General features: G+C 35.3%; 1 protein-coding gene across 1 annotated transcript; it reads right to left on the bottom strand.

Moving 5' to 3' along the window:
* Positions 1-418: 418 nt before the first annotated feature.
* On the bottom strand, positions 419-15,808 carry LOC114725711 (transportin-1). The gene is made up of 29 exons (XM_028912251.1): positions 15,289-15,808; positions 14,393-14,680; positions 13,614-13,703; positions 13,407-13,484; positions 13,224-13,304; positions 12,722-12,772; positions 12,407-12,492; positions 11,748-11,814; positions 11,605-11,661; positions 11,475-11,504; positions 11,313-11,372; positions 10,993-11,106; positions 8,950-9,063; positions 7,920-8,018; positions 7,276-7,401; positions 7,126-7,200; positions 6,877-6,948; positions 6,607-6,717; positions 6,116-6,199; positions 5,209-5,316; positions 4,938-5,039; positions 4,508-4,570; positions 4,353-4,427; positions 2,874-2,945; positions 2,677-2,801; positions 1,510-1,561; positions 1,367-1,435; positions 1,219-1,278; positions 419-1,018 (listed from the first exon to the last, which is right to left on the bottom strand). Exons 1-29 carry the CDS (start codon positions 15,466-15,468, stop codon positions 935-937), a joined length of 2,673 nt encoding a protein of 890 aa, XP_028768084.1. The 5' UTR covers positions 15,469-15,808; the 3' UTR covers positions 419-934.
* Between the last annotated feature and the right edge of the window lie 1,018 nt (positions 15,809-16,826).

Raw genomic sequence — 16,826 nt, 5'->3', positions numbered from 1 at the left:
TATTTGAATTGATTAAAAAAATTTGTTAAATTAGTTATTTATAATAAATAGATACTGTTTTTCCTAAAATATCCTTACTAGTCAAGAATATTAGCTTTAACATTTAACAAGCATTTAACATGTATAATCAATATAAAGACTATTCTGAAAATCAAACTAGTTTTTATATTCAGAACTGAAAGTAGTATATATTCCCAAGCTCTTTTGTCCTTTCTTTCTTTTTTTTTTTTTTTTTTAATATCATGCATTGGCAATCTCATTCCTTATGAGGCCTCACTATTGCACAAGCGCATACGGTTTCGAAGCTACAAGAGGACCACTCAAGAAAGTAGACAAAAATGTGTGAATATTGCCTCAACTGCTGTTTCAAATATATATTTCAAGTTCCTCGTATCTCAAAAAAAAAAAAAAATCTCCCTTAGGAATAATAATGAATGAATGAATATTAAGAGATCACAACCATTATATGAATGATGAAACATCAATCTGGAAATCCCCTTACAAAATCCGCGGAACCTGTCAACTTAAATGGCTAGAATATTGGAAAATTGATGAACAAGGGGCTCGAATAAAAATCTAAGCCTCAAATGTAAGGACAACAGAAGAATGAAGGACCCGCAACTCGTAAAATGCCTTTCCCCTGTGCAATAATTCATATTACAAGCCAATCCTAAACAGAAGACTTTCTCATGGGAAAGACCATCGCCTGAGATCTTCGAGTCTTGAGGAACTGCCATGTAACCATCAAGACCAAATGAATAGGATGAGTGGTGATGACGATTCTCAACGAAGACCTGGAACGCCTTCCTGGAATAAGCCACGACTCCAATTTGCTTGAAAATGCACAGAATGACCGAACAAGGCCGATCCAGATGAGGCTCACAAACTGTGCAAACTCGCGTTATTCTGCGGCACTACATACAATACAGTTGTCTTATACTTGATATTTTGAAAGCGCTCCTTTTACTGTGGGTTCCAAAGCAGACATGCACTGGTCCCAAGCTCCATTGCCTAGCATCTATCACACAAGATGGATATAGAGCTTCTAGTTAGTTCCCATCATAAAGATAATCGGGAATCAGAAAGAATATGCATTATTAACAGCAATTTTACACTTGAAAGTGGTACTTTATTTCCTCAATTTACAATAAAAATTCGCAGCTATCAGCTAAATGTTATAATTTCTCAAGTTAGATGTGTCAGAGAAGCAATACTTACCTGCTTGTATCCTTGCAAGATCTGGCCGACTTCGATGTGCAAATCTTCACTTCGTATTTCCTGTAGATAAAAGCAAATAAACTAATAAAGAAACCTCAGACTCTCAGAGCACTGTAATTTTAAGACGAGGGTCAAGGCGCAAACATACATGCCAACTTGCAATAGCTTTGCACATATAAGGAAACGAACTTAGAGCCCCAGACGGATTGGTTCTGACCTGAAAACAAATGAAATGAAACAATTACATAAGCAGCCTAAATATAACATTTGAAAAGGTAAAAGGGTGCACACCATAGCACATAGGCCTCTAAAAGCATCCTCTTTCTCTATATCATCACGTATCCTGCCACAAATAATTTATAAGAGAAATCAATACTTGGCAAGGCAATTGAAAACATAAAAGGCCATCCTTAATAAAGTGAAGACATGTCAAAAGAAAGATTCTCCTCATCAATATTATCCTGCACGTGAGTTTCGAATATACAGAGCTAGCCCTCTGGTCTGTGGTTGATGGTGCAGAACCACAACTGTAGCATTCCAAGTTTCGGTTAGTATGCTGTAGGGGATAGCTCTATATGTGCCAAATACTACAAAGCACCAAATAGCACACCCCAGAGCACGTTATATAAAAGGAAGCCCATTTTAAACTGTTAAGAGTTAGTGCCCTTCTATCTCCTTGGCTTCTTTGAGCTTCACCTTTCCCAGCCCCTGGGGTTCCCTCATCCAGCTCTTCTTTCATAAAGTTCATTCTTAGTCCATTATCTCCCTCTCTGATTGCTGGCTCTTGAAGTTGGCTAGCTTAAACACATGTATCACTCGAGGGTTTAATTCCTATTCTTGAATGAAAAATACAAGCCCGGAAATATGATGATATGAGATAACTAAAGATCCATGACAATAATACACTCGCAGACTCTTAGAAGATGATGGTGGTGGTGAATTCCTAAACCTTCAGGATGATAGGTGCTCAAGAACTATTCAGGAAAAATAAAGGAAAGGAAAGTTTAACAAAGAAAAGAGAGAAAGAAATAATTGATATATTATTCACTCAATGACTATCTTTAGGAAGGCTAGCCTATTTATAACAAGAGATTACATTAAAATAAAATAATAAAATCTAGAGATGATCCTAATATCTCTAACAAAATATTTAAATATTTGATCCAAGATAAACTAAATAAACCAAGATAACCTAACTTCAATATTTAAGATAAAGTAGATCCTATTAACAACCTAAATAATATTATTAAACATAAGATATCTAAAATAACTTAAAATAATGTTTATTCCTTAAATTTCTCTAACTTCCCATATCTTCCATTACCCCACAATAAGTGGTACTCTATCACAGAAGTTCCATGTTTCTCAAAACAAAGACAGGAAAAGAGCCACAGAGTCACAGACTTCAACAATAATTAGCATGAATTACAGTTGAATGTGTAATAATCATTAACCTACATTGACAAAGCTTTGCACCAAGATTGCATGAAATGCTCCATATGCGGTGATAGCAGCTCTGGGCAGACCCAAGAAAGCCTTCCCAGCGTTATTGCACTGTTTTCTACAAGTGATTTGTGTAATCCCTGATGAAACAGTTTGACAATTAGAAACGAGACATGACAAATTTATAATTAAGAAAGTGATAAGACAGTAACCTCTGCATGCTGAAGAATTGGGAGCAAGCATGAAATAACAGTCATAACAAAGGGAGATATTTCTTGGCGAACCTGAAATTCATAATAACATATTATTCCTACTGCATGGCTAAATCCTGCAGCCAATTGCACTTGATATTGATTTATCAGAAAGAAGAATAACAAATAAATTAAATAAGAAAGGGGAAATGACACTTCGAAACCTATATAAATACAAAAGCAATGAACCATGGCCCCATGCTTAAGCTGCCAGCAGGAGTCAAGGCTTAACTGGTCATTTCAAATTCTACGCTGCAAGCCCGTGTTAAGCAAATGAACTCTGAAGTTAGGATGCAGAGCCAAATTCAATATGCAAGGACATCCACAAGACTTGAATCAGGGAGATGATATCAAATGACATGCCCTTTATATATGATGCTCAAGTATCACGCAGAAACACTCTTAAACGAATGAAATCCCAATATTCTCTTATTGGGAAAAAAATAAAATATATAACCAATAGATCTATAAGTCTGTAAAAGATGAAAAATGCATCTATACCATTTATTGAAAAATTGCTCAAAAAAAATTTCACAATCTAAATAGGAAAATTCAAGAAATAAACGACCTAGTCCTCAGAATCAAAAATTACATGACTTGGTATCGAAAGGAGAATAATAAAGCAACAAAACTGGAAGAGGAAGGCAAAGGCAACAGCTAAGTTAGGCAATATTCATAAAAAGCGGGTCAGAGAAACCTATATTCAAGATGACCAGGTTTAAATCCGCTGCAACCCATTTGTTAAGAGATAATAATAAAAGTCACTCCTAGGCCTTCGCCAATCAGATTAAGCTTTTGGGACAAAATGGTCCTTAGCATACTATCAACACCTCTGCCCAACTGGTGAGGACTTGGATCCTTGTCACCTCAATGTTCTACCTTTTGCCTTTAATTTCGGTACAATGAGAAGTGTGCTTTTCCAATACTTCAATCCCCCAGGGTTTCCATGGGATGGTGTGTATTCATAGTATTAAAGCAATTTGGCCCTTTACCTAACAAAGCGAGGTTTTTACAGTTTTAGGCATACAAAGGTCTGAGATGCAAACTCTCAGTCTTCATTGTTGGTTAGCAATGCAATGCTTCTGAAACTACTATCCATCTAGGTCTTCATGATCACAATTTAGCATCTTTACCATCTTCACTCATTTATCTACTCCATTACTGGCTCTTTACAAAAGAACACCACAGCAACGATAACAATTTAGCATCTTTATCATCTTCACTCATTAAAAGTTTTTTATTTCACTGTTTTTGTTTTCCTTTTTTAATTCATAAAAGACATAAAAAAGAGGTTAAAACAATTGGATAATTAGCGATAGATTTGCACGTGACACAATGTAAAGCATATTTGAACCCAGAGTCCAGCAATGCCAAGCAGATTCCACTTGCCATAGAGTTCTATCTAGTTGCATCAGAATGCAGCATCTCGCATTAACTCACCTTAACTGCTATTTCTCCAATAGCCCAGCATGCGTTATTTGCTACTGAAATAGCTTCCTTTATCTTAGAAGTTTCCTACACAGCATGCACCTTGTGTCAACAAAATGGTTACATAACAAAACGCTAAGCCTAAAATTTCTACCTGGGACACATACCAGTTGCTTCGTTGCAGCCTCAATGAACTGAGGCAGATGAGGGCGCAAATAAATTGAGCACACCTAATCACATTAAAAAAGAGGAAGTTAGAATACAGCGAGGTTGTGCAGCCCAGACTCAGGCATCATGATTGCACTATTGATACTTCTGCAGACAATTTAAATGCTTAATTTTATGAATGCATATCCCCGCTTGTGATGGCCAAAAAAATAAAAAGGGAAGTTAGGATACATACAAATATATTATAGAATTCCCAAAACCCCCACCCCTCCCGACCAGGGGGAAAAAAAAGTAGTTTCATTGCAGTTTATTGATTGGGCCATCTGTCATAGAATACACGACTAAAAGTCCATGAATTGAGATCTTGTTTGTCACTGTATAAGAGAGAATCCCTCAGGTATGTAATCAGTGCATATGCATTCAGCTTACTCTTGCAAGGTCTCCAAGTAAGGCAAAGGCACTTTGTCGAATATCAGGTGCATCATCCACACAACAATGCAGGAGAAGGTCCTTCAAAGAACTTTGCGAGACCTGTGGAATAAATATACAGGAAGCGTAAAGCACGTATGCAAGTGCTGGTTTAATTATTCACATGAGGTTTCATTTTTATGATGGAAATGAAAATAGCATATGAGAGGAAAAAGATGTTTAATAATATAAATGCATAATCTCATATCTTGAAAATAAAATTTTGGAGTACCAAACTCTCTATTCCAATGCCAAGACCCTCTGCTAGTCCAGAAAGCAGATCAAGAGAGCATACAATAAATTCCTTGTCATACTGAACGGCAGCTTTAACTGGATCAACCTGAAATGAATCGGATATGTGCACACATGCACCAGTTCGTTTATTGAAATGCAAAATAAAACCTTAAGTTCAATTCCAACTGCTAGCAACATAGGTCAGAAATTTCATAAAGAAGCCTGCAACTGAGAAGGGGAAAAATTATACATTTTTTTAAGGAAAGAGGAAATGAAATTTTGGCTTCACATACGAATATTTCAAAATAGGGATATAAAAAATAACAAAAACAAAGGCAAACACAGACATAAACAATAAACTTCTTAATAATGCAAAAATTATTGAGGATTCACAAATTTCAGGTTCAGATGCAGTCCTGACAGTTTTTTTTTTTTTTTTTGCCAACGCATTCCTGACAGATTAAGTAAACCATAAACAAATATTTGTGATCACTGGATTACCATTTGGTAAACAATAAACATGCTAGAAAACAACAGTAAACTGTACTTTGAAGTTAGGCATGCCTAATATATCATTTCAGGCATTTTCAACATCAGTATTCAGATTGTGCTACGTTGCCCTTTCCCGATCATGTCTTATGTGGAACATCATAAGAAAGCATCACTCTTCCGGGAAGGTACCGGAGTGAGTAAATTACTTTGGTTACCAAAAAATGTGATATTTGAACTTGGCAGAAAAACTTTAGAAAACATGCAGCAGCAGCAGCAGCAGCAGTAGCAGTGAATTAAATAGAATTACAAGCAACTGGATGTAGAAATAACCAAAATATAAAAATGAAGTCTGACAAGAAGTCATAAAATGAAAAATTCATTGTAGATATCAAATCAGTCAAAATTGCCAGAACCTTTGCAACTTGTTGGGTTTGGATTATGTTTAGGCACCTCCTAAATACAGGTTCAGCAAATGGAGAGAATCCAGTACCCAATGCCTGAAACAGATAAAATATAAGAATTGAATACCAGGTCAAAGATAACGTTGGTGACTATTCAAGCAATTAAAGACTCGGATGTGCTACAGAAAATTGACATGAAGTCAGTTTTCCAGGATGTTGGGCAAGAGTATTCTGCACAGCCCCAGTACTAGGAAGAGGGAAAGCAGGGTTGTGCTGCGATAATGTTCCAGTTCAATAATCCAATTTCCCACCCGCTATGATCAAATTATCAACACTTAGAAGAAATGGGAAGCTACTGATTGCAGAGAATCTCTGGAAATTACAAGTTTAACAGGGAATTGAGACAAGTACTGGTAGTGGTACAATAGCTGCTTTAAGTGAGTGAAGCCATCTTCAAGGTCACATGAAAAAGAAGAGTTTTCAGAAAAAGGTGGGACGCATACATGTGCTATAGATGTGAAGCATTCGAACAATGGAAAGAGATCTTTGTCTGCATCAGAAAGCTGCTGCCACTTCTCAATTAACGGTGGCATCAGAATATCAAGATAAACCGGCTGCAGAATAAGAAGAGATCCATTTGTTACAGAGTCATCTTCACAACGAATGGGAAGATTGATAATAATTTCCAACAACTAACTTGGGAGGAAAAAAAATCAGTTTCAGTAGGGGAAGGGGCTTGATCTAGATCAGATCGTTGCCAGCAACAAAAATACCTTATTCATCTTCCGTTCAACAGCTTCAGCTAGAGTTCCAATAGCATCATACAAAATTCTGAGATTTCGTCTCTAATGTTTGGAAGAAGAAACTACAATCAGAGATGTCTGAACATACGTGTGATTGATTTGGGAAACAAGACACGGTATAATAACAAATTTAACAATTAAGAATTAACACTCATCCAACTATGGCACATTTAACAACAAATTCTGTCTTGTAATTAAATGCTAGAGGTCATAAATGACCTGATATTTCCCAAAAGCGGTCATTAGATGCTTCAATATAATTTCCAAGTGCGGAGCCAATTCTTCTGCAGCCTCCTGTTGTCCATAAACTTTTATTTGAAATCTGTATATACTAATATTTAATTTAAAAAAGAAAATTAAAGCAAAAACCTCTTCCAGTGTTGCGAAAGCTGAGCAAGCTGCCTCTTGCACCCGCTTATTATTGTCCAAAATTCTTCGTAAAAGGCCCGTAAGAACGTCATCAAATTGCTTATAGCCTTTTTGATCCCCAATACTCTACCATAGACACAAAATAAATAAATAAAATAATTAATAACAATTCAATTGACAATGAGATCATTAACAGCCACATTTGATGGGGGAAAACTTCACTGTTGCCTCTCATTTTTCTACAGTCAAAACAGAGACACTACTATAGTGTTTGATCGCATCAACTGACATGTTTGTAAATACAACTTTTATAATTTCATATAAAAATATCTAATATATCGGTATATAGAACTCAGCCAAGCCATTAGCTTTACTGTACCTTACCAAGGTGCATAAGCCATAAAAGCTTCGATGGACCAGTATCAATATCAAGAGATAACAAGAAAAGAATAAGCCCCCATAAAGTGAATGAGGCATTTATATTTTTAAAATGAAAAAAAAAGTAGTAGTTAAAAAAGGACAAAAAATTAAGAAAATTGCAAAACTCACTGACACATGATAAAGAAACAGGAAAATGAGTCAAGTTTTATAATATATATTGATGATTGCTGAGTAATCAAAGGTGATGGAACAAAATTACAGACCTGAACAATAAATTTGCTGAAACGAGAAATTGTCCAGCATGAAATGCTTCGTATTAGAGGAAACTTATCATCAAGAAGAGGGATGAGAAAAGCCACAATCTACAAATCCGGAAGAAGAACTATTCAATATTCACAAAATTAGAGAAAGAGAAATAAAGGAAGCTTAGAGACTTTTTCCCCAGGGAAAAAGAAAACGCTGACAAGCTTATAAGACATATAATGAATCATAAAACCAGCCTCCTTATACTGTGAGAATAAAATAAGGAAACTATCAAGAGAACTAACATAAGGATATAGCAGCATTTCCTTTAGGACATCAGTGAAATGGCAGTTTACACAGAAAAATAGAAAACTAACGTAAGGATATAAGGTACACGTGTGAATTTTACTATTTGGAAAAGAAAGTTTAGTCTATGACTGCTTTTGCTATGAATAATAGAATGCATGCATGAGTAACTTAGCATGAAAGAAATTAGTTACAATGGCATAAAGCATTTTACAATGGGATAGTGATAGTGATAGTATTATTTGGAGCTAGAACAACAACACTTAAAGGGATAATTCTAACCATGATAAGATCAGCAAGAAACTGTTCCATAAAGAAGCATATGAGAAATGGCATTGGTAGTATAACAGAGCATTATCACAAAATGTAAACCAACTACAGCATAACTTGGTTAGGGCCAAAAAATAAAAAATAAATAAATAAAGTTCAGCCTTTTCAACAGACTAGATTTTTTCCCAGCAATGCAAGAGATAGATAGTACATAAGAATGTGACCTATTGGAAAGCAAAAATCAAAAATTGAAATCTTTTTAAAGATAAACATGATTAAAAAAGAGTAATTACGGTGTTTTTGCAAAAGCAAGAAAGAGAATTGTTTTTTTTTTTAAAAAAAATGTTAAATGAGAATGGAGCCCAAGGGAAGCCAAATTAGGAGTACTCATAAGCATTGGACTTTCAATAGACTTATCAGATATAAAAGTAAGTTATCATAATGAGGTAACACGAACAAGAAAGTAGATAATACCTCAGGCAAATAAGGATAAAGTCCATTAATGCAACCCTCGCCTATGGCACCAAGAGCTAAGACGGCAGCTTCCCTTTCTTTCCAAGCATTATCACCACTGGTTGACAGCCTGGTCTGTAGAAAATATAAATAAAATTATATAATTAGAAAGGTGATGATAGCTGGAGGGAGAAAATTAATATCATATGGGAAGCATAGGGTTATACAGTCATTGCACTCTTGGGTCATCCTACAAAATAACAGATATGATTATTGATGTCTTCCATGCAAAAACACACTTTCATTTACCATCACTACCCAGACAGTCTGCTTTATGAATTTACAGAGCACCTCCCCAGAAACTGATTCTTTAGACGTTATGATGGCTTAGACACTAGATAACAAGTATCAATAATATTTTCTAGAACCATTTCACCCCTAAGCAGAGGGTAACGGAAGGCTCAAAACTGGGAATGTCAGGATAACATATCCTCTTACACTAAAGCCCTTCGAGCTTGAAGTTCAGACAAACTGATAAAGCACAAATCTTCTGTCCAGTGTCCACTTCACCTCATGCCAAGATTTAATTTAGAGTAAAATATTCTGATCTCCCTTGTATGTTGTCTTAAATACAAGGAACTCCCCTCTATTTTTTTTAAAAAAAAGATATATATATACATACTTTTGTCCGTTCCCTTAATGCCATTAAGAATATTCTTAAAAGATTCTAAACTTAATTAAGGATTATATTAAAATAATTCCTACAGACCAATTTATCCCACATGATGTCAAATCCCTGATTCTACTCCCAATTCCACCATTTTCCTTATGCCCACACTAACATCCATGGGTATCCCATGACTCACTCAAACATTATCATTCCATGGCAATGACTGGGGCAATACAAGATTGTTCTTACAAAAGCAATTGACGAGAGTGGTTGTGAATGATTCTGCTTCTATCATGACCCATCAAATGTGGGTTTATAAATTATCTAATTATCTTAACCGTAGACGTTATATGTGTTGGATGTCTATTCTTTTTGCAAATGCGCAATCTCTAAAACCTCACCAGCCCATATGTTAGAGCTGGTTAAGGACATGAAAGTGAGGAGGCAAAGAAGTGTGAATTTAAATGGGGTTTGATGTGTTGAGTGGATTGTTGACCCTGATGTTCGTGTGTGTGTGTGTGTGTGTTTTTTTTTTTTTTTTTTGGGGGGGGGGTTATGCATGCATGCTTGCTTTGGCTACAGTGTTCTCAAACATATTAAGAACAACTAATAGAAAAGCTTCAAAACATGCTTCATTGCTCTCAATCTTACTACAGTTTTGGCATAAGATATTTATGCACATATATAGTACTTATTCTTCCTCAAAATGTTCGGAATTGATTTAGTTCGCTGGCACTGCAAAGGTTAAGGGGTACATCCTGCAAAGTAATACACATGTGCTTGGGGTACTTTGATCCAAAAATTTTAAATTTTTTGATTTTACAGCTTACAAATAGTTGCAGACAGACATGAAATCTTGAAATTGTTTGTAACTTCACTCTTTTTTTTTTGGGGGGAGGGGGGGTTGGTTTTGTGTAATGTAACTACAGGTTTTTAAAATAGAAAGGAGCTATCTATAATTGAAGCAAAAAAGAGGGCAGGTCAATGTGTTCTACTCTTTGATTTATGCATTAATACCATTTTTTAGTCCCTGAAATTCGATATCATTTGATTTTGGTCACTGGAATTTCAAACCACTAGTTTTGATCCCTGAAATTGGGCCTCGTTTTGGTCCGCCTAAAAATTTTTAGTCCCTGGAACAGTATTTTTGCTCTTTGAAACAAGGTTTCAAGAACTAAAACTACTGGTTCCAAATTTAAAGATCAAAACCAAAATAAGGTCAAATTTCAAAAACTAAAGATGGCATTAACTCTTAACTTAATTATGAAGTATAGGACCATGGCCAGATCAAATTCTTGACTAGTCGGTTGAAAAGGCATCCATACCATGTCAAGAACCAAAAGTTTAAGCTATTAGGAGAAAGCCCAATATTGGTTTTAATATCATTAACACACCTGAACAATAGGCATCAAAGTTGGAAGAATCTCATCTCCATAGACATTTGAGAGAGTATCTAAAGCAGCAGCACTACATTTTCGTAGGTTCCATGTGTTGACAACATCATCATCCTGTAATTGTTGGGGAAAAAGAGTGAGGAATAATGACGAAAACGATAATTTATGACAGGAAAGCTTTTTCTCCCATATAACCTTATCTTTCAAAAGCCATGGATTTTGGCCAAAAACAAAAAGCTATGAAAAGTTTAATCACAAAAACAGTCAAGTTAATCAAAAAATATGAAAAGGCAAAGACATGCAATTACAAAATGACATACATCATCTTCAATGTCCTCTGAGCCATGAAATCTTGATACATGGAATCGAGGCTTAAGATCCTGTAAGGCAGAAGATAAAAATTAAACAAGGGAGGGGGGGGAAGAAGAAGAAAAGAAGTTCTCAAGCCCAGCATTTCCAACAACTCAATGAGTAATTCAAACCTGATCTCGATCAGGCAGGGAACCATCTTCCTGAAAGAAATAACACAAAACAAATGAAGCTGCATAAACTAAAATAACCAGAGTTAATTGAAAATTAAAAAAAAAAATACAGAATAATCAAGAAGATGACCTCGGCCTCAACAAGTGATTCATCATCATCTGCATAAACCATATTCGATAACAACACCTACAGAGATCCAATAGATAAGCTTGAAATTACAAATACCCTAAGGCATAACAATTATAAAAGAAAATAAGTTTAACTAGATTAACTGGAATTAGACGAGGCAAGAATTCTCTCAAGTTTTCAGGTGGCAGTTGAGCATCAAAATAAGCAGACCTGCAATCATAATTACTTTATATAAAAATGAAGAAAAAAGGCATAAAATGCAAGAGCTCATAGAGTTTAAAGAGGGGAAAGGAGAAGATGCAAAAGTCTCAGTGGTGTCCAAGATCTTATAAATACACTCAACAGTAAATTTGTCACCCAGAGTTCCGTGCAATGGGAAAATCAAACTCTTAGTCGTATGAACCTTACGATTCAGAAACAAAAAAATCATCATTGATAGATGAACCCAATTTTCTGAAGGGAGATCAACCTCAGACAGAATTGTCAAGGGAAGTATGCCTAGGTGGACTATCATATCTCTTAGATTGTTATTGGAGCATCTTGCAATGGACAGGCTTAAGAAATCCATCGGGATAGCTGCTACAGCAGATTAGCAATGGAAACCATTTGAAATTGGTACTTGATCACATGTTAAAGACCAACAATGAAATTGATAAAAGTAGTCCATTAAAGGCTAAAAACACGAGTTACCACCTTCCAAGCAATTTACACTACTCTCTGCTAGCAATAACTGCAATTTATGCGACAGATTTCAGCTATGACATCAAGCCAATCACATCTCACCCAAAAAAAAAAATCTTACCAAAATTCACAGGCTTCAAGAGCCACTTCATCATCAGTGTCCTTGTTGACTTGTAACATGTATTCTATCACATTTCTTAGATGAGGCTGCAGCACAGATTACAATTAAAAATTGCTTTAGACAAGAGGGGTTCCAGAGAGGAAAGGTTACCCTTAAAGAAGAACATGTTGACACAAAACAGACGAAGATTAAAACGATTAGAGGATTGAAGAGACTTGACTGATTGTATAGAAAGTAAAACCAAAAAGAAAATAGAGTAGAATCATTTAATACACATAAACTGTAAAGCTATGTGAACTTGAACAAGATGCGCACCTCTAAAAAAGATGGATGGACTTCAATTAGTTGAACAAATGCTGCGCACACCTGATTATGAGCGGAAACAACATTATGACAATTCTTCACAAAATTTACATAATATCATCCCATAATCTACCATAATATATCCATTAGGGTTAAAGGTTAGTGAGAGACTACAGCCCTCAAACAAAAATGCAGTGTCTCAAGAAAGGAAGCAATAATTCAATGGAACAAATAACACCAAATCAAAGCCATAATTATAATAAGCTCTTCACGAGCATACTCAACAATCAAGATGTCATATCAACAGAGAGCCTAATACTTTCCTTGTTCATGAAATAAAACACATATAAGAATGAAGTATCCCAGAAACAATAACGAGGCCAAACTTCAATGTCCAGAAATTGACATCACACAGAGAGAACGCAATTGTTTTTTTTTTTTTTTGGGGGGGGGGGTGTCATCCTAGAATTGCATCGGATGCTTGTCCAAAAACAACAAGGCAATAGGAACTCACCAGTTTCCGCACTTCTGAAGCAGGGTCATTTGCAAGAATAAATAAACCCTGAAGAAATTGGTCCATGGATACATACAAGGCCTACCAAATAAAAACATAGACAGTTAAGATTCTACTGCCAATGCCAAACATCAGCATTATATCATTAGAATGGAGCTGATAAGTTAATCTAAATGAACTTACGGAGGGCATCAACATAATGTACTGATTCACAGAACCCACTGAAAGCTTTCTTAATGAAGCATGAGGAGACTGGAAAAACTGTAAGACAAATTAAAAAGAAAAAAAGGTTCTGAAACTAATTAAAAGAACACATCAAGAAAGAATTGTTTGAGACAGTCAGACAAGGAGACGCCGCATGGTAGATGTAAAAATAAAACGCTTAGTTACCCTAAACAATCTGGGTAGAAATATGTTGATCGGGCGTTCTGCTAACCCAGGTATGTCTGAATCAAGTACTTGAGGAATATCCTCACATATCTGTATTGCCCAGAAATACTAAAATTGTTAAAAAGTGCCCATACACACAGACATACACATAAACACAATATAACATAAATAAGTCTCAGTTAGCTAATTGGATTTGGAATATATTCAACCAGTTACTAAAACAGTTGGATAGACAAAGCATTATGTAGCTACCAAGTTTCCAACAAATTTTATAAATCAACACTACTCAAAGAGGGGAGGGAATGGAAGATGACGATCAGGGAAAAAAAATAAAGGATAAGAAAATACATGTCATTTTTTATTTCTCACAAAGTCAATACCCTAGACGATGGTACCTTCATAGGTCCCACCTAAACCAAAATAGAATTGGAAGAAGACCTAAATCACAGAGACATAAACGTACCAAACATAAGAGTGTCCGAATCACTAGTAGATGAAAAACAAAGTGCTCCATTAGATACAAATTTTGGCACAGATTTTTTTATTGATAAAATAAGTGACTTTGGTTTTAAATTATATCAAGCCGTACTTCTCAGCAAATAGAAAAAGCATCCATGGTATGTTTTTACAAATTTACATGCTGCTGAAAGTCTGCAAACTTTATTTATTTATTAGCAATTATTCAGTATGCCTGAGAACATAATGCCAGAATATTTATTTCCTGGGAGATACGATTTGAGTTCAGAATCATTATTTGGTCTCTGCAGTGAACCATTTACCTTGGATAAAGCATCCATAGCACCTTCCATGTGATTTAAATCATTACTGTCCAAGCAATTTAATAGGGCTTGCAATAGTTCAGGCCAACCCAAAACTCCCTCAAGTTGAACAACAACACTGATAACGGTTCCTACTGTGGACCTGATGTTCCTGTCTGCTGCTCCAAGACAAGGCAGCAACTCTGATTTCACATATTGCTGATAAACAGGAAGCATGGATTTATATGTGGTTCTAAGGTTATTCTTCAGATATAGACCAGCAGCCTGTCGAACCTCCACCTGCTTTCCCTGTTCAAAGGCCAAAATTTCACGGAAGAATAATTATTAACATACAAGGATTTCCATTAACCAATAGGTGCTATGCACCACGCACCATGCAAATGTGCAATAGCTCTCTCTCTCTTGGGAACCAAATGATGCTCCAAATTTCCACAGACAAAAGGCATCACAAGCAATAACAAACAGTTAAACTATATTGTTTCCTTTTCCAGCTCCATTTGAACGGTTTTACAACATTTGATCTTCACATGTCTATTTTCATATGAACGGTTTTACAACATTTGATCTTCACGTCTATTTTCATATGATCCCATCCGCCCAACAAATTATGACGTAGCCCAACCTCATGGCTTATCTCCAGTAGTGAACTGATGTAGATACCAATTAAAATTAAGTCCTTAAAGGCAAGGAACACATTAAGACAATTGTAAATTTTAAATAAAACTAGGAATTAATAAAACGATAAACCCCCTTTTTCACATGATGGAAGCACGTATCCTCAGAAAGTCGAAACTGCCCAGACAGTCCTTGCTATTAAAATATCGTAACTTCATTCAAAAGCTCTCCAAGAACAAGAACTCTTGCACTAAGGCGGTTAAACGGAAATTGTACTGTACCTCAGCCCGTGCAAGAATGAAAACAAGATAATTGTTAAAGTCGGGGAGCTGAGAGTAGTGCTGAAGTTGCTGCCAAATATGAGACTTGTCAATAGAAGAGTGAGAAATCTGCTTCTCCAGTAAGCCACAGATCTCCTTAAAGCCTTCTTCTTGGGGATTCCACGGAGCACTGGCCGCCATATTTAACAGATTTTGACAGCAGGCGTATTTAGCTTCCGCTAAACTCAAGAGAGTACCGCAAGTTCTGAAGATTCTTAACAGAGAAATAAATTTAGAACCAGTTACAGACTCCAGAGGCTTTGTAGGCAGAGTAGAGGTGACGAGGACAAGCCCTTTTCAATAATACGACCAATTTTTGCGTGCAAAAGGAAGGGCCACTGACATAATTGGGTTTTCACTTAGCTGGGTTGTCGCACTCAACTTTGAAGGGTAACGCTGATGGAACATCGCTTGGACTTCAAATTCATCGGGAATTTTTAGAAGTTCGAGGGGGAGGACGGAAGGAAGCCCATGTCCATTAACTCCGACAAGTGGCACCATGGATCGGTTAAATTCTTGACTGGAAAAGGATGAGCTAAATTAAAATGGATCATCACATTAAGCATGTTTTTATTTAATTAATGTTTGTGTTCAATTTCACATTAAATAAATTTAAAATATTAAAAATAAAAACCAGTATTTCCTACGCAAAAAAGAGTGAAGAGAACTAGCACGATAATTTTTTTAACAAAAAAAAGATTGTATTAAAAAAAAAGACTCCGTCATTTACATTTGATGATGAAAAAAGCTTTTTACCAAAAAAAATGAAGCTTATATGTTATCAGAATATAAAAATAGGCTGAGAATCAAATTCAATTATTACCGTTTGGTAGTTTGGGTTGTGTGCCTTTCCCAATCACCACCCCTTATGTCCTTTTTATGTTATACGATAATTTTTTTAGATTACTCTTAATTGTATTTATAAGAAACAACACAAATTTGGTCAAAAAAATATTTATAAAAAACAACATCTTATCTGAAATATGTATTAAAATTTTCTTCTATACCCCTACTAAAAGTGAATATTTATTAATGAAATCAATTTATAAAAGCCACCAACCGATTATTAAGTGAGTATATTTTTAATATTTATTAATTCAACAAACTTTAAAGTACACTTTATATTTTTTTTTTATCTCGAGAAGTATATTTTTGTATCCTTAAAAATTAATTGTTTGTCTCTAATGTATTGGGATGCAGAGCATTTTTTTTTATATATATAAAAGTTTAGGTAAATTAAGTCCTAAAGAATCACCAAGATCTAGAGGCCTCCAAGTTCAGAAAGTATTTATAAAAATACTTACAAATTACCACCAATAAAATCCTCATATCAATAGTAAAATTCGAACTCACGACTTTGTAGGTTATAACTTAACTTCTTACCAACTAAATTAACTCTAGTTGGTGAGTAAAATTAAGAAATTTGGACTCGCCATTGAATCAATTAACACCACCTTACTATTTTTCTCAAGGGCTAAAAATGCATCCAAGACTCTAAA

This window comes from Neltuma alba, unplaced genomic scaffold (assembly GCF_004799145.2).
Source record: "Neltuma alba isolate B1F8T4 unplaced genomic scaffold, ASM479914v2 tig00012263_pilon, whole genome shotgun sequence".
NCBI lineage: Eukaryota > Viridiplantae > Streptophyta > Magnoliopsida > Fabales > Fabaceae > Neltuma > Neltuma alba.
This window is presented reverse-complemented; position numbering and strand designations above follow the sequence as displayed.